Source organism: Malaclemys terrapin, chromosome 25 (genome assembly GCF_027887155.1).
Source record: "Malaclemys terrapin pileata isolate rMalTer1 chromosome 25, rMalTer1.hap1, whole genome shotgun sequence".
NCBI classification, from domain to species: domain Eukaryota; kingdom Metazoa; phylum Chordata; order Testudines; family Emydidae; genus Malaclemys; species Malaclemys terrapin.
This window is the reverse complement of record NC_071529.1, coordinates 10,356,528-10,379,221: the sequence shown is the minus strand read 5'-3', so window position 1 is coordinate 10,379,221 and position 22,694 is coordinate 10,356,528. Positions and strand designations below refer to the sequence as shown.

At 51.1% G+C, this 22,694-nt stretch overlaps 1 protein-coding gene across 1 annotated transcript in view; it reads left to right on the top strand.

Annotated features, from left to right (window-relative positions):
• NGFR (nerve growth factor receptor) overlaps positions 1-21,838 on the top strand; it is a 45,910-nt gene extending 24,072 nt beyond the window's left edge. Inside the window, exons 3-6 of the mRNA XM_054014658.1 lie at positions 246-605; positions 9,730-9,973; positions 12,554-12,714; positions 13,130-21,838. Coding sequence (XP_053870633.1) covers positions 246-605; positions 9,730-9,973; positions 12,554-12,714; positions 13,130-13,431 — 1,067 coding nt within the window. The 3' untranslated portion in view covers positions 13,432-21,838. The remainder of the gene's footprint in view (positions 1-245; positions 606-9,729; positions 9,974-12,553; positions 12,715-13,129) is intronic.
• The last annotated feature ends 856 nt before the right edge of the window (positions 21,839-22,694 follow it).

Below are 22,694 nucleotides of genomic sequence, written 5' to 3'. Positions count from 1 at the left end.
TATAGATCTGTGCAGGAGCAACGGTATCGTCTGGCTCTCCTGCAGGGCAGCACAGCTGTGGCAGAGGTGGAACCAGGAGCTTCTAGAGTTGCTACAGCTTGAGCTGAAAAGCAAGGTTGCCTAGTCAGGCCAGTAACAGACTCATATCCTCTGTGGATCAGCATAGGCCTGTACCACTCGCTCACCGGGGGGGTTACCCACACACTGATCTCTCGCTCGCGCTCTCTCCCTCTGCTCCATTGCAGGCGTGACCTACTCGGACACCGTCAGCGCCACGGAGGCGTGCAAGCCGTGCACAGAGTGCGTGGGCCTGCAGAGCATGTCGGCTCCCTGCGTGGAGTCGGACGACGCCGTCTGCAAATGCATCTACGGCTACTACCAGGACGAGGGGAGCGGCCAATGCAAGGAATGTGACATCTGCGAGGTGGGCTACGGCCTGATGTTCCCGTGCGGGTACACTCAGAACACCGTCTGTGAGAAGTGCCCCGACGGGACCTTCTCCGACGAAGCCAACCACATGGACCCCTGCTTGCCCTGCACCATCTGTGAGGAGAACGAGGTCTTGATCAAGGAGTGCACCCCGGTATCCGATGCCGAGTGCAGAGGTAATGGGCCCCTGCATCCCTGTGCTGTGGAGCGTGGATCATGGTAGTTCAGATTAACACCTTAGGGCCAAATCCAGCCCCATTAAAGGCAATGGGAGTTTGGCCGTTAGCTACCTTGGGCTCACGATTTGTCCCTTAGTGACTTTCAGGTCAAACGGAATAAGTCACCCAGCACACCTTCCATTCCTACCTCTCAAAGCATTTTACCAAGGGTAGGTCAGGAGCATTAGCCTCACCTCACTGAAGGGAAAACTGAGGCACAAGGAGGGTTGAAGTGATATGTTGATGGTCACACAATGAGCCAGTGTCAAAATTAGAAGGAGGACCCAGGAGTCCTTGCTCCCAGTCTCCTGCTTTGATTAGGACACCGCTCAAACAGCTTAGCAAAGAACCCAGGAGTCCTGGCGTTCAGTCCCCTGCTTTGATCACAATACCACTCAAACTGCTTAGAAAAGAACCTAGGAGTCCTGACTCCCAGTCCCAGCCCCCTAGACAATGTGGCCTCCCAGCAGACTGGGAACTTTACTTCTAAACCCCCCTCCCCACCTCTGCTCCCCACCTTTCTGGGACATAATGGTAAAGCAGGACATGCAGGGTTTGATTGTTCCATACGGTTCTACCTGTCACTTCAGACAGATCTGGCGTCCCCAGCAATGTCGCCGTGCCAATATAGAAACAGCTCCCAGATGAGCAATGGAACCAGCCACAATGTTCTCTGACTCTGCCCCCACTGCACGGCCTTGGCAGCTATCCCTCCAAGTCAGAGAAAGCTCCGCCCGGCTAGCCCCCCGCATGCTTCCGCACCGAGCCCACCCCAGCTGCTTCCGCATCAGAGGCAGGGGAATGGGTGTATGGAAGTATGGAAATTCTTTGGCTGCCAATCTTTGTTCACCTGAGAGGCCCAGGGATTAGATCAGCGGAGTGTGAGCTTGGCCAACTCCCTTAGCAGCTTTGTGCCTCGGTTTCCCCTTGTGGATAAAGGGGATAACGGTGCTGCACCCAGCTGGTTACGGGGCTTTGGGATCTTCCAGTGAAAGACACTATAAATGCAAAGCATTATCTGTGTCCGCTATATCCCCGGGGCTGACATTGATCACCCATCAGCTTAATTCAGTGCTGAACATTATGATGAAAACTGCTACACATAGTCGAGAAAGCAGCGTGGATCCTAGGCTGGGGCCACTGGAATGCCTGGGGTCAGAGTGTTGGTTCTGAACAGTGGCTCTGCACACATCAGGGTAATAAAACAGCAACCCCATGGCTAGCAGGGAAATCGGGGATGCAATACTGTCTCAGATGCAGCCCTGGGCATTTCAGGGGTTTGACGCTCAGTGGGCAGATTCCAGAAAAGCCAGCACACGTTCTGACCACGTGGCTTTGTGTCTGCTGCTTCCAGCTCTCACGTGGCTTGCAAACATCTGCCCTGCACTGGCGGCTGGTCTGGTGTGTTTCCAAGGGGTCTATGACTTCCCGACAACGGCAGCATCTTGGCTCCAAGGTGAAGCCCGACTCATGTGGGGAGGGATGTGCCCAGAGGCCTCTGCTGGCTGCGTTTAAAAATAATCGGCCTGCCTGGTAGTTACAGGAACCTGGAGCAAAGAGGAGACGTTTAATAGCTTCAGACGCTTTGTTTGTGGCAGTTGGAGCCTGGCAGTCCTGGCCTTCAGCAAAATGGAATTTGGCAGCCGCCGGGCCCCTAATGGGAATTAATTGAGGCATTTAGTCATTGCCAGACCTGGGGGCTGCACTGCCCCAGGTGGAGCTAGTGTGCTTCATTTTGGGGAGTGGGGGTGTGGAGTGGACACAGAACTTCTCTGTTTCCTGGGGCACAACGCCCAGGGACAACGTCTCCCTAAAATCCTACAGCATCCCCATCTAGTTCAGGGCCTGCTGGCTCCAATGAGGCTCAGTGCCTGGCAGAACCGCGCCAGTTGGCACGCGGGATCAGTGACTGCTCCTGAGGCTCCGCTGTGCCACCCCGCAGGAGGGATGTGGGGCCGGGCTGCATTTTGCTGGGGAATTGTGTTAAGAAGAGGGAAGTAAGGAAATCGGGAGCATGGGACAATGCTTCAATTCTCCCCTGGGATTATTGAGGAATCAAATCTCAGAACTGGGAAACAGGCCAGGGGGGGTGAGACAGAGCAAATCCACGCAGCCCTGCAGGGCATGGCAAGCTCTGGCCTGTTGGCTTCAGTCCCTCAGCTCCTTCACTACTTCTTCGAATGCCCGTGTTGAGTTCAGGTCCTGGCACGTCACGGAATAGGGAAAAAGAAGAACAGGAGTACTTGTGGCACCTTAGAGACTAACAAATTTATTAGAGCATAATAGAATAGGGACTGAGCTCTGGGGGAAGGAATGAGCACTCGGGGCCAGCTGGGGATCGGCTGTAATGTCACCCTGGGACTTTGCCTCAGCCCCTCAAAGATATTTAAGCTCCTCACTTCCACCTAGGCACTCTGGGCAGAGAAGGGGTAGGCCTGGGCCTGGGAAGTTTATGGTCCGATGTAACCCACTGGTGAGTGTGAGCTACCAGTCCCGGGTCCCAGAAGAGGTGAGTCTGTACAGCCCTAGCTAAGGCGTTTGGGATTACACTACAGCAGTTTATGGTTTTTGGTTTTTTTTTTTTTTTTTAGCTTTGAAGGTTCCCGATTCAATCCCCCAGGGTGCCGGTCAACTAGCAAATTAGCACTGTAATGGTTTACACAAAATGTCACCCGTGTAGGGAAGGGATGCCATTTATCGGAGGAGCAACAACACGCAATATCTGATTCCCTTTGTTGTCATCTGGCAGTAACCTCCTGTTCCCCCAGGCTGAGTCCTCTGCCGCCCCAGCCATGCTGATGACACTTCACGGAGAGGCCCCGTTCCCCAGGGGATTTCCCAAAAGGGGCAGTCCTTTATTTAGAAAGCTCATTAGCAGAATGAATGGCACGCTGGGCTGGTGGCAGGGGTGGGGGAGGGCACCGGTTTCCTCCTTTGGTTGGAGACGTAGTTATGCTCCCTGCCCCGAGCACAGAAGTAGAGAAGAGACCATTGTGCCATGGGCGTCTCTGATTCACCGCTGCAAGGCGGGGGGAGTTCTGGGCAGCCCTTTCTGGCTGATCCCTTTACAGGGTTGAATAAATGGAGCCAGAAGTCAAGGCACAAAGGGCGGGCTTTGTTAGCAGGTTTTTATGCTCGGGGGCGCAAGGGATGGGCTCCGAGCCCAGCAGGAAATAGCCAGGAAGGCCTTCGTGGGATGCCACAGGAGGAGTGTGTTCCAGCCCAGCCGAGGGCAGCGTGCAGAGTAGGGAGGGCTGCCAGTTGCTACAAGCACTTCTGAGCCAGGAGCTATCTCCAGCCTGAGAAACTACCTCTGGATCTGGGTTTGCTCAAGGCCCCGTGTGGTGCTCTACTTAGACAGTTCCTATGGCAAGGGTCGGTGCCTCGGCAGGCTCCATGGCCCGGCTTGCATCGTGGTTCACCCTTAGCTGGAGGGGATGGCAGAGGGGCCCGGGTGCGCATTCAGATGGGCAGGGGTTTTTTAAAGGTCCTGGAGCAAGGGTTCATCTGCAGTGTGTTTCTGACACGGCTCTCGGAGGACATTGTGGCGCGGGTGCGCTCTGAGCTGGGCACGGCAGAGCAGGAACTCGGGCAGCTACCAGAAGGGGATTGCTGAGGTCTGTCCTGATTTAGAGCGAACGAGCAGCTTAGAGGGAAGATACCAAAGGTCTAGAGCCACAGGCAGCAGCATGGACCATTCCAATTGCTGGCACTCGAACCCCAGGCTGCAGAATGGACCATTCCAACTGCTGGCGCTAGAACCCGAGGTGGTAGCATGGAACATTCCAACTGCTGGCGCTAGAACCCGAGGTGGCAGCATGGAACATTCCAACTGCTGGCGCTAGAACCCCAGGCTGCAGAATGGACCATTCCAACTGCTGGCGCTAGAACCCAAGGTGGCAGCATGGAACATTCCAACTGCTGATGCTCGAGCCCCAGACTGCAGTGTGGATCAGTCCAATTGCGTGTGCTAGAACCCCGGGCCGCAGCATGGACCATTCCAACTGTTGGCCCTGGAACCCAAGGCTACAGTGGAATATTCCAACTGTTGGCCCTAGAACCCATAGCCTGCAGCATGGACTATTCCAAATGTCGGTGCTAGAGCTAGAAGGTGGATCGCTCCATCCTCGCGTAGCAGACAGCAAGGGCAGCATGAAAAGGATCGGTGGCACCAGGGAGAGTTAAAACAGAAGCCAAAGTGTCAGCTCAGCTGTCAGGCTCCCCTGGCAATGGGATGCTGTAAACCTCAGAGACTGTTTCTTGCAAGAGACTCTAAAATCACAGGCCCGCAGGCATTGCCTTCGCCCCGTCCTGCTCGCCTCCCCTGCCACCTTTCATAACCTCCCCAGGACTGTTTTCTGCCTTTTCCCTGGCAACAAAGGGTTAGGACCCTCCCTGCTTCACAGGTACAAGATGAGACACATTTTCTTCACCAGGCATGCCTAGGTGCGGTTCTTGGCTGAACACGGGGAACCAGCCAATAGGAAAATGTTTTCCTCCCCTCCAGAGCGGAAAGGCCAGGGTGTGTCCCAGCAGGCTGACAGAGCAACGGGGCATGCATGGAGGATAGGAGCGTCTGGGCACAGATGGGAAGAGAACAAACTGGGAACGCTGCTGCTCACTGAGTCTGAGTGAGCGTGCAGGCTACTCACTGTGTGACTCGTGCCAGTGAGTCACACAGTGAGGGAGGGGATCCAGGTGAAACAGGAACCCCTCGATGTTAGCAAGGGATGACCCTAGCTCCATGCTGGACGCCATGCATGTTGCTGAGACAGGTGGCATTCCTGTACACAGGTCTCACGCAGTAGCGTAGCTAGTGGGGTGCAGAGGAAGCAGCCGCTTCCCCTCAGCTTCTCGCGGGCGGCCCGGCTCCCCCTGCCTGGGGCTCCCCTCGCCCGCCGCGGGGCATGGGTTCCTCCTCTGCAGCACTGCCCGCCATGGGGCTGGGGTCGGGCTCTCCCGGGACTCTGCTCTGCACATGCCCAGCACCCCTGGGACTGCTCCTGCCTCCCCGGGCTGGTCCCAGATCCCCTCCCTCGGGGGGCTAGGGTCCTGCTGCAGCTTGCGCCCCTCTGCCTCCTCCGCGGGGCAGGCAGCCCCAGGGGGTTGAGGCCGTGCCACTCCTGCCCCAGCATCCCCCTCCAGCAGCCCCTGCACCGCCCTGCCAGGCCTGTTCAGCGCTCAGCCCCACTGGGTCCTGCCCTGCCGGCCCTCATGCAACCCGTCCCTACCGTGCAGGGGGCGGCCGTGGCCCGGGGGGACTGGGGGAGCCGCAGCAAAACCCCGCCCGGAGCTGGTGCAGGAGATGAGCGGGGCTCTCAGCCCAGGCTCCGGCATCAGCCTGCAGCGGGGAGCGGAGCCACCCCCCGCCAGCTCGGCTCAGCCCAGCCTGCTCTTAAAGGGACATGGACCCCACTGCGGCTCGGCCCGGCCTGGGGCACGTCGGGGTGTCACCTCACCCCCCGCCTGGGGGGCCCAGTGAGGGGGGTGCTCGGCACCGTAGCAGCGCAGAGGGGAGGCCAGCACGGAGTGGACCCCATGAGGGCGGGGGCGGGGGGGGCGCGGTGTGGCCAGAGGAGCCAGCCAAAGGGGGGGCGGGGCGCGGAGCGGCTGGAGGAGGAGCCAAGGGGGGCGTGGCCAGAGGAGGAGTCAAGGGGGGGGCACCTTTTTTATGTTTGCTCCCCCTGCTCTTAAAACCTGGCTACGCCACTGGTCTCATGGCAGATGTGTGTTTGCTGCACCATAGCTGTGTCTGCAGGCTGGATAGCACAATATTCCCGTGTATTAAAATGAATGTGATGGTGAGCCCTAATTGAGGTTGGGGCCCCATTATGGTAGGCCCTGTACAGACCCAGAGTAAGAGAGTGCTTGCCCTGATGAGCTTGGGGTCTGATCCGCAAAGGTATTTAGGCACCTAGCTCCCATGGATTTCAGTGGGAGTTAAGCACAGAACAGCTTTGAGGCCTACAGCCTAAATCGCCAAGGAAGACAGAAGAAATGGTATTATCCCCATTGTACAGATGGGGAACCGAGGCACAGAGAGAGTGGCTCAAGTTCACACAGAACAGTCTGAGACGGGGTAGGAACTGAACTCCTCTCTCGAGTCTTGGACTGCTGCCCACAAGCCCATCCTTCCCGTGCAGGATAAAGAGATGTATATGCACAGTGCGGCACCCCGGCAACGCTGAGCTTCCGTTGCCTGGGTGGAGCTGATCCACCGAACAGCCCCTGAGGGTCGCTTACTGCTGCTGCGATGCAGCCGGGCTCCAGGCGGAAAGTAGGGCTGAGAGGAGGAACAGCAGAAAGAACATCTCTCCCCTCAGGCTCCGATCTAGTCAGATTTCATCAGCAAAGCGGGGTTGGGCCAGGCCAGCACTATGGTGAGAGATCTTGCAGGAAAAAACCTGGCCGTTCGTGATAATCACATGTGCTGTGGGCACATCTCCCAGGAGTAGGAGATGGGATGTTAACCAGTGTTCCGGCAAAACTCGAGTGGCACAGCAGTTTAATCTCCCACCATTGCAGGATTGCTCCTGACAATGTCTTCTAGTGAGTCATCCAGCCTAGATGTCAATATCTCCAGGGATGGAGCTGCCATTGGAAGACTATCACACAGTCACATAGATCCCACTGTTGAGGGTGTTTCTCTTGATATTTATCCTGCACCATATTACTTTTTTTTTTTTAAACTATCCCGTTATTTCTAGTTACAACTTCTTGGACCATTCTCTTTGACCCTGAAATAGTTGTGGCTTTAGGTGGCCTGTCCCACCTTGGTTATTACTTATTCAAGGGAACTGTGTTTGGATGAGTACAAGCTGACACCCTAAATTCCTTCTCTGTGTTCCCCTGGCAATGGGTATTCTTGGTTCCTCTCTTCCATAAATTGTAGGCCAGTATCGCTGTATGTAGCCAGCTCTGAGGAAGGGACTGAAGGGCAGGAACAAAATCCATTTGTGCCATAGATGATTTGTAAAAAGAATCCATTCTGAGAGGTAATGTGAGGAAAATCGGCAGATCTGATTTTTATTCCCCGCTCTCCCACTTACCTGCTGGGTGATCTTTGGCACAGCACTTCCTCTTTCTCCTTTGGCATGTCTCTTTAGATTGTAAGTTCCTTGGGGCAGGGACTGTCTCTTATTAAGTGTCTGTGCACTGCCCCGCTATGGGGGGCTGTCACCTCGGGGCAACTGAAATACAAATAATAAGAACATAAGAGCATAAGAACGGCCATACTGGGTCAGATCAAAGGTCCATCTAACCCAGTATCCTGTCTTCTGACAGTGGCCAATGCCAGGTGCCCCAGAGGGAATGAACAGAACAGGTGATCATCAAGTGATCCATCCCCTGTCACCCATTCCCAGCTCCTGACAAACAGAGGCTAGGGACGCCATCCTTGCCCCTCCTGGCTAATAGCCACTGATGGACCTATCCTCTATGAATCTATCTAGTTCTTTTTTGAACCCTGTTATAGTCTTGGCCTTCACAACATCCTCTGACAAGGAGTTCCACAGATTGACTGTGCGTTGTGTGAAGAAATACTTCCTTTGGTTTGTTTTAAGCCTTCTGCCTATTCATTTCATTGGATAACCCCCTAGTTCTAAGCCTGAACCAAGGTTAATTTTAGGTGTGTTTGAGGTTGGAGCTGAACACTTTGCAGAAAAAGCTGCCTCACCTCCACTCCAGAGGAGGCTGCATTTCAGTGACGCGTGAACAGCTTCCCGGGTACATGCTATACTGCAATGGCCATTGGACGAACAGTGCTACATGGACTGTCCCTCATTCTTGCTAAGAATCTGCATTGCTCTGTGTGTTCCGTTAGACATTCCAACTGCTTGCTGCATTCTTTGCATTCAGCCTTCCTCAGTGGTGACCCTTACCTATGAGGGAGGCCATCAGGTTACTGCAAACCGTGCTCAAATGATCATCGCAGTTGCCTGCCCTGATTTTGAGCTCTTCCCTGACCTGCTTCCCCCCTTGCATAGCCTGATCTATATGGTCTGCAGTCCCCAAAGCTCTGATTGTTGCTGTCTTTTCCTAGTACATCCAGGTGGGATGCATTTGCTCTGGTGCTAAGTGTACCAAGCTCTGGGTAGCCTAATAGCCATGCTGCGGATTTCCACGCGATGTTCCTAGACAACGGTGCTACAAAGGAGTGTGTTGCTTATTGATCTTCCCAGTCCAGAATCGCTCCCCGCACTGCAGACTGGCCTCTCGCTATCAGCCACTCCCAGTTTCCGTGCCGCCCATGGTATTTGGCAGTAGCGCTGCGTTTCTGAAACCCTTTGCCCTTTTCGATCTGGTTGGCGCTCCAGATTTCACGCCCTTTAGAGTGCGACAGGTCAAACCCCCGCGGTCCTTGAGCGTCAGGAAAAAAGCCTCCAATAAACAAAAACTGGCAAAGAGCAAAGGTCAAAGATGGTTCTGAGCTGGCTGGAGGCAGGATCAGCCGTCCCAGGGTGGAGAAAGGGTATGGAAAAGATTCGGTTCTCTCTGGAATTACATGCCTGCATACAAAGGCTGCCACCTGCAGGGATATGTGGCGCTGATGAGAAGGACTAATAAGAAAGAGGAATGGGAGGCTCGGTAGATTAGTTACACAATGCCCAGCACATGATAACCAAAGCACCACCAAGGGTGCGCTATGTTTAGGGTTGGCAGACAGTGGTTAAAGATGAGTTCAGGCTGCAGAATTCAGGGGTGTTAGGCTGTGGGCTTCTCATGTGAGCCCACCTTTGCCAGGAAGTCCCGACAGTCTTTGGGCAGGTTTAGTTACACCTGAGATAAAAGGCTCCTCTCGCCCTGAGCCCCACCAGAGAGAGTCAATGGTGGAGATTGTGCAGTACCTGTTTTCATAGCTCGCCCGTCCATGATGGCTAACATTGTTAAGGGCTCCAGAGGGGTGTGTCTGTGTGAGAAGGGGGTGGGCCGCAACTTGGCTCCTCCCCCTGGGTGCCAGCAGAGCTTCATTGGGAGAGTGCTGGCCTTGCCTCCCCCTTCCCTGCGGTGCCATTACTGAGTGCTAAAGAGGAGAAAAGGAGGCAGGGTGAATTGCTAACTCCATTTTTATTCCCCTTGGCAGATCTTCACCCGCGCTGGACGGCTCGGACCCCAACCCTGATGGGGTCTGACAGCCCCATGCCTTTCACCAAAGACCCGTACGATACCGAAGGCCTCGCCAGCACCCTCGCAGATACAGTCACCACCGTCCTGGGTAGCTCCCAGCCAGTCGTGAGCCGCGGCACTGCCGATAACCTCATCCCTGTCTACTGCTCCATCCTGGCAGCCGTGGTGGTGGGGCTAATAGCCTACATTGCTTTCAAAAGGTAGGCAGGGGCCAATGCCCTGGGGCATTCTAGGAACGGAGGGAGGGATCCAGGAGTGGGGAAGGCTGCCAGCCTCAGACTGAGACCCAGGGCCGTTAATGCTTCATCGGGCAGCTTTCTCTAGCAGCACCTGATCGTCTTGGGACCTGCGGTGATAATGGGCCCGATTTGGAGTTTTACACAGATTTACACTTCGCACTGGTGTAAATGACAGCACCGGAGGGGCACCTATGGGAGTCGGGCACTCGTCTCCTATGGAAGGCCAAGGGGAGTTGGGCATTCACCTGCCCTGCAGTGCAGAGCAATGGAGAATGGGGCCCTATATGGTCTCTCTCGCCTATCCCGCTCTTTCTTTAGCTCATTCATTTCCCTTGGGGGGTGCTTGTAATTCAATCGCTGTGCTTCCTAGGGAGGAGGCTGAATTCTCTGCTAAGGAAACGCCCACTGACTAATCAGTGATGCCAGCAGAGGTGCATCTATACCCGCCCCCAAGACATTCCCGTGTGCGCACCCACAAGCACGTTCACACATGCACACCACATGGTTTACATGTGCCTATTCTCACCCAACTACCTGTGTGCACTGAGTCACTAAATTCACCTTCAGTTGCCTGTGCGCACACAATCCCATGTGCTTTTGCATTTCGCTCGGTGCAGTGATTCACACGCACCCACCCACACGCTGTTTCACAGGCATTTCCAGGTGCACACACCAACGCATCTCAACACATGCATTTACATGTGTGCACACACGCTTTAACATGCATGTATATGAGCACACACAATCACAGGTGTATTATGGATCAAAATGCAGCCATTTGATTAGCCCTACACTCGCGGTCCCTTATTAAAAACATTCAAGAGATCAAAGCATAGAAGCGTAGGACTGGAAGGGACCTCAAGAGGTCGTCTAGTCCAGTCCCCTGCACTCAAGGCAGGACAACCTTATGACCAACCTCAGCGAAGTTTATTGTCTAAAAACAAAATAGTACAATACGAAAAGGATGTTATGTACCGCTCCCTATTTTTATCGTAGACCCATTTACAAGTTGAAAGCATGCAATATGACACCCAAGACTAACATTCACCCATTAGCTTTTTTACCTTTTTTTGTCCGGGTACCAGGGTGTGCCCCTTAGCTCCTTTTGAACAAAGCACTCCACGCCACGCCACGAAGACATTCTCCGCGTTGTACCAGAGCAGGACACTCGTGTCTCTTGATTTTGACAGGATTTATATTGGCTAATGCTAAATGCCGTATCTAGCGTTGCAAGGTATTGTGGGAGGTATCACTCAATGTAAGTGGGCAAGCGTGACCCTAATACAATGTAGTGCCAACATTCATATATAATGTAATGTATATACTGTTAATATGGTGGGTACTACATCATAATATGCTGTGCAATACATATAACATATACATTGGCTAACAGTGTGCACACACTCCCATATGTGCACAGACTCTGGTGCATAAAGGCATGCAGACGGCACAGGCTGGTTTTCATGTCCGTTTAAAAAAATATTTGCATGTCTAAAGGAAAGTTTATGTTTACACGAAACTCAGGTCTCTGATGGCGCAAATTGGCGCTGAATTCAGTGGAACGCTGCCCGTTTACACTGTTGGAGAGCTTGGCCCATAGACAGTAGGAGCAATGCAGTGTTTCTCCCCTGAAGGACTAATCATAGAATCATAGAATATCAGGGTTGGAAGGGACCTCAGGAGGTCATCTAGTCCAACCCCCTGCTCAAAGCAGGACCAATCCCCTTCTGGCTCCAATCTTTTTTAGTCAGCCTGGCTAAACCTAGGCCCCCAAGCAAACTAAACCAATCCTGTCCTAATCACAATGATCTCAAGCAGCCTGACTCAGTGGCCACATTCACCTCTGTAACACAACTGATTTCAGCGGAAGAGCTAGACTTGGGCTATGCTTAAAACTTGAGTCGACCTAGCTACATCACTCAGAGCTATGAAACATTTTGCGCCCTGTGCGACGTAGCGTGGACTGTAGCTGCGGATAGGTTGGCAGAAGAAGTCTTCCATTGACCTCAGTACCGCCTCTCGGAGAGGTGTATTAACTGCATCGTCGGAAAAACCCGCATGGGAAGTGTCTACACTATCGCGTAGGAAGCGTCTACACTATGGCGCTACAGCTGCAGGACTATCACTGTGCCACTGGAGTGTAGACATACCCTTGCTCCTCATTTATTCCTAGTTGAGACTTAGACAGCAAGCCCTTTGAGGCAAGGAGAGTCTCTTTGTTCTGGGATTGTACAGCACCTAGCACCCTGTGGGGGTCTTGACCCATTACTAAGGCTCCTAGGTGTTACTGCAATATAACATAGTAATCAGTAGCAGGATGCTGGAGCCTGGATCTGTAAGGCCAGTGGGTCTGGCTCTCTGCTGCTTTGCCCTCGTATCAACATTTATACCAGCACTGCAAAGGCAGACTGGGCACAAAGGGGCAGGACAGGGAGAATGAGGCTCTGTGACTCTGGCTGACTTACAATAAGATCCGGGTAAGAGGCTGGCCGCTGTGGCTGGATCGGCTGTTTCATTCCACTTCGCTGGTCCCGTCTGCAGGTGGAACAGCTGCAAACAGAACAAACAGGGCGCCAACAACCGCCCTGTCAACCAGACCCCCTCTCCGGAAGGAGAGAAGCTTCACAGCGACAGCGGGATCTCCGTGGACAGCCAGAGCCTTCACGACCAACAGCCACCAACACAGACCGCACAGGTGCAGGGTAAGGTTTATCCACCAAGCTGCGCTAGGGTGGGCCCGGGGCTGGGAGGAGTCTGGGGAGCGCTGGTGGAGCTGGGAGGATCAGACATGGTGTGGCAGGGAAGGGGCGCTGCGGGTCAGGATCGGGGTAGGAGTGGCTGGACAGGGGTTGCAGACTGGGACAGAGGGGCAGTGGGGAGCCCGGGACTGAAACAGTGGGGTGATGCTGCAAGTCCAGATGGGGAAATGATACACAGCAGGGTACAGGTCATAGGCATCCCCCGGTTTGCCTTGGGAAAATCTCCCAGTATGTACGAAGCACCAAGTTGCCCGCCCCCGATCCTGGTGCTCTCCTGGGCTTTCTGACCCCTTCTGATTCAGTTTCACCTCCCAAAGGCCGTAGTGACCCTGCTCTGTTCCTCCCCTTCCCTGCACAGCTCTGAAAGGAGACGGGAACCTCTACACCAGCCTGCCGCCTAACAAGCAAGAGGAGGTGGAGAAGTTGCTGAACAGCTCCCCGGAGGACACCTGGCGTCACCTGGCGGGGGAGCTGGGCTACAAGGAGGATCACATAGACTCCTTCACGCAGGAGGAGTGCCCTGTCCGGGCCCTGCTCTCCGACTGGTCCAGCAAGGACAGCGCCACCATGGACGCCCTTTATTCCGCCCTGCGCCGAATCCAGCGGGGAGACATTGTGGAGAGCTTGTACAGCGAGTCGACCGCCACGTCGCCGGTGTGAAGGGTGGGGCGGGAGAGGCACTCCCCAGCCAGCCCCTCTGCGACCCCACGGAGATACCAGCTGGCGAGAAGATGTGAAGGAAATGGGGTTCCCGCCCGGGCCCCCTGCTATTTACGAACAATCCCGTATGCACTGACCTCTTATTTTCAGTATTGTCCCCTTTTTTCTATCCCCCTTTCCCCGGCAGACTGGCCGATGCTAAAACAGAAGGGATATAGCCAAGGCCACCAGGGGCTGTGGCCTCCCTCAGTCTTGCTGGGACCTAGGAGCGCTTGACGGCTTCGGCACCTCCTGTGTGAGCAAAACAATCTCTTGTGCACGCCCCGCCCCCCCGAACCCCAACAACACGTCTCCGGTAGCTGCAACGATGACCGCGTTTGCTCTCGCTCAGGTCTCTCCTCTTTCTTTCTCTGTGTGCTTCGTTCCCCCTCTTCCACTCCCCCTCTGAGGATCTTCCTCTGTCCCCCACAATATCCACCCCCTTCTGTTTGCCCCAGATCACCAGTTGCTCTCTTTGAATTGCACCTCCCAAGCCAGGAAGGACGGACCCAGCTGAATTCAGAGAGAACTGGGTGGATTTCAGGGCTAACGTTTGAGTGAAGATGTTATTAACAGGGAACTGGGATGGAGGGTGGGGAGCAGAGGGATATAATTAGAAAGAGCTACCCAAGGATGCCGCATGGGGAAAAAAGGGCCCCATCTATAGAAACACACATTTGTGCCTCTGCACTGTCCTTGGAAGTGGTGAGGAGGGAGAAGACTGTTTCTAGCAGGCAAAATCTACACTGTGAATCATGAAACATACAGCGTGCGTGTTGGCGAGAGATCCACATGCCTCCATGACACGCACATTCCTCAGGCTTGGAAGAGTTTGCCTTGGTCATTAGCAGCCAAGCTGTCTGACACGTTAAGAAACAATCTAGTTACCTAAGGAATAATGTCGTTTGCCCGTCTTGGGTGCTCAGCGGTCAATCGCCAGCACCTTCCCAGGTGCTGATCGCTCCTGGGCAGACATCACCCTTGTTAGAGCCCCCAAATTCTAGTGGAGAATAGCAACCCGCTAACGGTGCCTGGGAAAGCAGAAAACAATTGCCATCCGTCATGCTGCAGGTCAGCCAACAATCGCCGTGCGGCCATGGAGAGCTGGAGCAGCTGCTGTCATCCCAGACCTCTCACATATTGTACTGGTGAGACACTAGAAGACAGGCTCTGTGCCCTTCCCCAGACCAGTGATCCACCCACTGTGGGCTACAACGTAATCACACTGCTGCTTTAGCAGCCGACGAGCAAGGGGAAAGTGGGGATGGGCGACGTTAGTGATGGAGTCGATTCTATTCCTAGACCATGATCATTACCATAGTATCTGAGCTGGTACGGATGAGGCTCGAAAGGGTCGGAGGGTGATTTGGAAAAGCGCCCAGAAGCTCAGCTGTCTTCGCTGTATTATCTGAACCGCTCGGTCTCTGCAAAACTGGAAACATCCCAAGAACAGGCTCCTTTGGGTATGTTGAGGCTTCCAAGGAAGACCCAGGAGGTAGAGAGGCAGTTGCAGCAACCTTTCTAAAGGAACAGGGGGTCAGGGAGTGTGTTCGATGGAGTTTTTCCCAGGCTCGGAAATGGGTTTGGATGAAAGGGGGTGTTGGGGGAGGGGGTGGATCTTGCTTCTTCCAAATCAGCTGGGCCCAATCGTCAGTTAGAAGTTCCTTCTTTGAAGAAGACACTAGAAAAGCACCAAATCGTAGGATTCAGCTGTTTCCCACCCATTGGAGGAAGCTACCAGTTCCTGGCGCTCCAGATATGTATTCCTAGGAGAGGGGAGTTCTAATGGAGCCCAGGGTCGCTGGCAGCCAAGTGGTATGAGTGGCTTAGCCTTGTCCGTAGGGCTCCCTTTCATATAAAGCTCCTGATGGGAAGGGTGACTTGAAAATGCCTTTCCTTCACCACAAGGGCTCCCACACCTGCCGACAGCCATCAGGAAGTCAAGGGGACTATGCAAAGTGCTCTAGCCCTTAAGAGGCTCAGGAGACCTCTCCCAGAACTGCGGCACGTCCTTGCTTTGCAAGCTTTCTCCTCCTTGCCCAAGTGGAAGTTCTACCTCCTGGACCCATCAGATTCCTAGTATGGCTGGTATGTGACGGGAAATGACAGCACAGGAATGATAATAATATACAGGGCAGTACTGGTGATCATACCTCACTCCAGATTTGAGTGGATGACTCCTGGACTGCAGCATTCCAGCATCCGCAGACCAATCCACAATAAAATTTCTCGGGGGGTGCCCAGCAGCTACAAATGAAGTGTCCCTGCAAGAGGCCCCAAGGTGGAAGAACCGTCTGTGGAGCAAGGAGGGAGGAAAATACAGAATGTGAATGTGATTGTAGAACTTGCATCTGTTGTTAGCAGTCCAACCAGAGAGGAACGGTTACTTACACTTCAGATCACACCTGGGAGCGTTAGAAGCTGGAGACGGGAGGTCGTTCTTGGGTTGGCTCCTTTTGAGGGACCAATAACTGGTAGCAAAAGTTTTGATGACTTCGAAGATTGTTTCACAGCACTTTGATCTTCGGAGAGGGCCAGATTCTCTTTGCTCCCACTGAATAGCTCCTTGCTTCACCAGGAACCCCCTGATGATGAAGACTCCTTGAATAAGGGGCTATTCAAACCCAGCTGGCCAGGGAATGATTTTCCCATCCCATGAAAGTTTTCAAGTTATTGAAACATTTTCTCATCCCAAATTGAGAGGAAAAGTCTAAATGGCAATGTTTTTCGCACATCAAAAAATCTGGCAAAATAAATTCAGATCAGGTCAAAATATTTCGTTTCAATAATTTTGAAGCATGTTGTTTTAATTTTGACCATTTTAAGGGTTTTTTTGGGGGGGTTACTAGAATTAGCTTAAATTTTTAAGCAAAAAGCCACTTTGAACAGGAAAACTATGATTTTTCATGTAGAAAATGTCAAAATAAAACATTGATGATTTTGGGGGGGGAAACAAAACACCGCCCCCCCCAAATGTTGGGTAGAAAACTTTTGTCGAAACTGACCCTTTTCTGCAAAAAAAAAGTTTCAATTTCAAAGAATCAGCATTTTCCAATGGACAAAAATGTTTCTTTGGAAAATTCCTGGCCAGCTCTTCTATCCAATCCAAGTAAGAATCCAGCCCCAAATGTCTTCAGTTCTAGAATATTACCCTAGAGGAACGGTTATTTACTTCTGCCCTCACAACATAGGATCAAATCTCATTTGATTGGTGGCTAGTGAAGAATTGTAGCAGAACTAGGGTGGGGGGAGCCCCTCACCCTTCCTCCTTTTATACCTCTGGTCTGGCATCTTCCTCTAGACCTCAAGCCAGCAAGTCCATGTTGTATATCCGACCTGAGTTGCAAATTCATTAACAGCCTGACTCTAGCCTCCTTGCTCAGACAGCATTGCCTTGGAAAGCAGTGGGCGCACTGTTGGAGAAAGGAGTTCATGTTCGGGGCCTGCAGTAGCTGCGTTTTGGTGATGGTCATAATTTCACAGACGAAATGAAGTCTATGGGCCACGTTCATCTCTGCTCCAAAGGGGCCGAACTTGTCCCTGAAGAGGGAAATTTGAGAGATTGAGCTACATAAGTGAAGGACCCGCTGTTTGCCTCCCAGCTCCACCAGAAATCTTATTATTAACTGAGGAAGAAATGGGGAAAAAAACCTAAATGAGACAACTAAGAATTGTAAATAATATTGTCTTGTTTTACTCACTGCTAAATGTTTCTAAGTGTGACGTGGATTACAGTGCTAAAAAGCAGGAGACCTTGGCTTTGTCATCAAGACTTCTGTTCAACGCTGTCTTAGCATGGGGTCTAGCTGTTACCCGTTCTTCCACAAAGCTATGATAAGTGTTATAACCAGTGCCATTCAGCTCCCATGAACTGACTGGCCTCCCAGCGTCTTCCTGATGGACGGTGTGATGGCAAAGATCCGTTTGCTCATGGCTCTGCATTGCAGGTTGAATTTTATGTTACCAGCCTTGTATTTGTTATAATAACCTTGATTCTGGCCTTACAGAGTAAAGAGAGGACAGAAGGATATTGACATACGCACACTTTTTTTTTTTTTAATGATGATGGCAATGTTGAAAGGCCATGCGAAACTGACGAAAGCAGAGATTAGATCCAGGATGGAACTTTCAGGCCTTTTTAAAGGGACAGGTTGAAATTTTCAAACGTACCCATGGTTATTAGATGGCACCCAAATCCCATTGAAAGTCAATAGAAGTTGAGCACTTAACTCCTTTAAGTGCTTTGGAAAATTTCACCCATTGTGCTTTAAAAGATGGGGGTGGGCGGAGGTTGCTAAGAATTGGGCTTCTAGAACGGGATTTACAAAAACGCCCGGCTACCTTCATACCTTTGATTGATTTAGGAGTACAAGTCCTATCAGCTTCCAGTGGGGCTTGAACTTCTAGGTCACTTAAGATGCTTTGGAAAACCCCACACCCATGATGACCATATGTAGGCATGTGATTAAATGGCCTGATTTAGGGTTAAGCACTCAGCAACTGCGGTCAGTGGGGAAATGAGCACCTCTGAAAATCAGGCCACTTAACCAGGTGCCAAACTATGGACTGAGCAGCGGATCATTTAGGCCCCCGTTTCTGAAAAATGTTGCCTGTTTAGATGTATGTTTTTTTAAGTTTTAGAAAACTTAATGTGAGTGGAAATGTCCCAAATATTTTAAGCAAAAAAATGACAATGGAAAAAGGAGGGATTGGATCAAAACCTTCCTGCTTCGGTGCTGAAAATGTAAACACAATGGCCAAGGTTTTCAAAAGTGACTAGTGACTTCAGGTACCCAAGTGAGGACACCTTAAAAGGGGCTGATTTTCAGAGGGTGGGTGCTCGGCCCTTTCTGAAAATCAGGCCCCTTTAAGGCGTCCCCAGATAACAAGCCATTTGCAAAACTCTTGGCCAGCAGCATTGAGCTAATGCATGAGAAGCAAAAACTGAAACTTACCAGTCTAGGTCAAACTGGGAGAAATATGAACAAGCGATGAAAGACTAGAAACAATAAAAAAGCATATTGGAGTCAGACCGATTTTATCTTTAACAATCTATATGGTGTTATTAGTAACGCAGGCAAGGGATTTAAAAAAAAATGTTAATAGTGACCTTATTACTCATTTTTTGTATGCAGGTACTGAAGCATCATCTAAGAGATCAGGTATTCTTCACAGAACCCAGTGGTGCTTAGATATTGTACATGAAGCAACAGCTTTAATTTTTGAGTTGTCTTATATATGTGGAAGGTGATCATAGTCGTAACATACCTGTATTGTGTTTCAGACAAAAATGCCCTGCAGAGAACTCTGAAAAGCAAATGCAGACTCATGTCTACGTTGTAGAGCGGGCTGAAATTTTTTGAACTATTGGTCCCACCAGAAAATTAGGTTTTCCTCAAAAATGAAAGTGATCACAGGAAAATTTAGTTTTTCATGAAATTTTATTTTCATTTTCAAGGGAAAGTTCAGAACAAAAATATTCATTTAGCTTCATTTGAGATGGCAATTTTTGTTTCGATTGTTGAAAATTTCTACTAGCATCAAAGGGAACATTTGTAGTTGAATCGGAATGAAATGAAAATTCTCAGGGTTTGTTTTAAAATTTCCTGCAAAACATTGAAACAAAACTTTAGCTGAAGATTTTCAACCAGCTCCAATATTTTGGGTTAGCTCCATTTTTTAATCACATGGGAAACTTGCATGAAAACAGGCTTATATTGGGGTTTTGGCTGGGATTTGCCAAGTACACACTGAAAGTCAGTGGAAGACGTCTGCGGTACACCTCTACCCCGATATAACGCTGTCCTTGGGAGCCAAACAATCTTACCGCGTTATAGGTGAAACCGCATTATATCCAACGTGCTTTGATCCACCAGAGTGTGCAGCCCCACCCCCCCGGAGCTCTGCTTTACCGCGTTATATCCGAATTCATGTTATATCGGGTCGCGTTATATCGGGGTAGAGGTGTACTTATATGGTTCCCATCACTGTGGTATCTGTGCAGGGATGGTGTCCCTAGCCTCTGTTTGCTAGAAGCTGGGAATGGGCGACAGGGGATGGATCACCTGATGATTCCCTGTTCTGTTCATTCCCTCTGGGGCACCTGGCATTGGCCACTGTCAGAAGACAGGACACTGGGCTAGATGGACCTTTGGTCTGACCCAGTAGGGCCGTTCTTATGTTCTTATCTGATCACCTCCCACTCTTTAAGGCAGGGAAGTGCTATTATTCTCACTTTACAGAGACTAAATGACTTGTGTCAAATCAGAGAGGAAGTTTATGGAAGAACAGGGGAAATAAATCCAGCTCTCCTGTGCTGCAGGCTAGCACTTCACCATCCTGCTTCCCCTGCAACCACATAGACCCCATGTGCTCTCTCTCTCTCTCTCTCTCTTTCTCTGAGGAGTGATTTATATGGTCTGATGTCTGAGGAGGACTCTATGAGTTAATGTTCTTCCACCTTCTTTTTTAAGAAGTCACTCAGCACCACAAAGCAGTATTTGATTATATTATTTGCACTGTGAATCCTAAAACCAGAGAACAGAACAAAAGCATCCTCGTTAGTCACAGATCTCCAAATAATCCCCCCTCCCCCCTGTAAATCCTTAGGCATCACATTGTGTTCCGTCCATGCGGGGTGAAAGGGTTAATTTAAAGCCAGGCTCTCAGTTACACCCCTACCTGCAAACGCCTGTCCCTTGCTGCAAGAGACTAAAAAAAAATGGCCCAGATGTCTGCCAGAATCCAAAGCAAGTCAGCGAGGGTCATGTACAGGGGCCATATGAGGCTTAAAGCATGTGCACGGGGCGGCCTGCCTCCGGTGGGAATAAGGGAGGACTCAGGGGTTATTTAGGGCACGGTGTGGGAACAAGGAAAGATCGGGCCGGCTCTGCAAAGCGAGCAGGGAAAGATGGGGCAGCTAGGGAGCCTGGCAGAAGGGGTGGGGGTGGGGAATCTCTAATGGAGGAGGGGAAGAGAGACTGTTAGGTGTAAGGGATGCCTCCCTGGGCTCCAGAAAGGATCAGGGAGCAGTGTGGCGTCAGGAAATGGGGGAGATGGCGTCTGCGTGAGGGGGGAAGGCTCCGTGCAGCGTGGTGGCTCCAATGGGCATGGGAGGACGGGCACTTTGGCAGGGAGGGATTCAGCCGTGGTAGCCACGGTGGCTCCTGCTTGAGTAGCAGCCTCCATCTCACCCAGCATATAGTCCTCTGCTTGCCGCATCCCAGTGGGACACAGGGAAAGCGCCAGAGGTCAGAAGCAGGGGGTGGAGGCTCAGCAGAGGATGAATTTTTAAGCCCTGAAGAGTCTGCGTTCATGCAAATCTCTCTGTAGACAAGGCAGAAAGACCCATTCCAAGGACGAACCATTTCCATCCCACATCAACTACTGACGGCCTTAGCTGTCAACTATGCATGCAAAACCCACCAGTTTGGAGAACTTGTCTCTGAGCCCAGCCGCCCTGACGTAAATCCCAATGAAATCCAACGGAGTTCGTCTGAATGTGCAAACCCCCTGACATTGGGATGCCTCTGGATTTATGGCCTGTCTACACACAGAAGTGGCACTGGTTTGATTACAATCCATTTCAAAGCTATGCTGTTTTCATGGCTATAGTGTAAACGTACCTTCAGCTCAGCTTAAAACTGGCTTCCAGTTTTACTTGCGTTGTTAAATTTACTGGTAAAAATTAAACCATTAGAAATTAGATTTAAATGGATTGACGAGCGGCCACATTTGGTTTTTGCACAACTTAAACTAAATCGGTTTAAAGTCGCACTTTCATTTAACCGGGTGCAATTCAGTGTGCAGAGCTGGAGCTACTGAGCTCAGAAATCTCTTTCTTATCGCCGGAGCAATATTGCTAAGCGCTCAGGTCCTAACGGCCATGTAGGAGAAGCCCCTCGGTGCATCACCAAATTCCATGCTGAAGCGAGAAGCGTTCAGTATGGAAAGAAGGACTTAGGGACGTCTCACCTTCCTGTGCTGAGACAAACATAACGAGGAAAAAATAAGCCAAAGTTAATGATCTTGGAGATTTTTGTTGCTTTTTATAATGTTTTGTTGTACAAAGACAGCACGTTCCTCTTGTTAATACCTGTTATTATCCCGGCCCCTCGGGTTTCTCTGTAAGAGGAGAAATGCCAATTTATTAGAAATTCTTACAATGAATAAATAGTCCTGTAATTGAACCACACAATTAGTCCTTTTGCTGTGATTGGTGTCAGCGGCTCGCAGTGGAGGTTTGGGTGGATGGCTGACCTGGCCCAGCATCAAAAGGTTGTGTCTGTGTGTCCGTGAATGAACCTGTGCTTGTGTGGGCAATTATCCGGGTGTATTGTTCAGCCATGAATAAACAGCATACAGCTCTGGTGTGTCTTGGCTGTATTTTGCATGCGATTGCTTTTGCCTTCGTTGACGTGTGATCATGTAGCTGTGATTGCACGTGTGAGTACATTGGTGTTTCATACTGTGTGTGTGTGTGTGTAGGCTTGTGTCCTCACTTGTGTGTTGCACTGGAATTTGGGCTTGTGGGTATGTGCTTGTTGGCCTTTGTGTTTGTATTGCTTGGACTGTCTCTCAAGATGAGGCTTTTTGGTCTAGCTGAATTGCGAACACCTGGATTTTAATTGTGGTTCTACCACTGAGTTTACTCTGAGATGCCAGTCAAGCTGCCTTAGCAGTCTGTGCCTCAGTTTCCCCAGTGAGGATGATGCTATTGCTATTGGGATTGATTAGTGGAAGGTGACCTTCAAATGATTGTTAAATAGCGAGACTCGTGCTCCTTTCCCCCCCATGTTTATGAAAGATAAAAACTCTCTTAAGTCCCTTTTAAGGTGGGGGTTGGTTTGTTTTAGTTCCCCCCCCCCCCGCTTGATTTTTAACCTTAGAAATATCAGAAGAATAAAGTCTGGTCTTCATTGAGTTGGAGAGAGGATGGCCTGGGAGTGTCAGCCGTGTACTGTGGGAACTCACACCTCAATTAAAGCAGCAGGTTGAGGACTCTTTAACAAAGACTTCTTTTCTCCCAATGGTTCGTTGGACATGAGTGCCACAGAGATCGTACCAGAATCAGCATCTGACTGAAGATACTGCCCCGCAGGTTTCAGTCTTGTGTGTGCTCATAGTTTCACTATTTAGCTGGTCCCCAAAGCATCTTCTAATGCAGACAAGACCTGTATTTCTAACGCTTTAAAAAAGAAGAAAGGATGAAGAAAACATTTTTC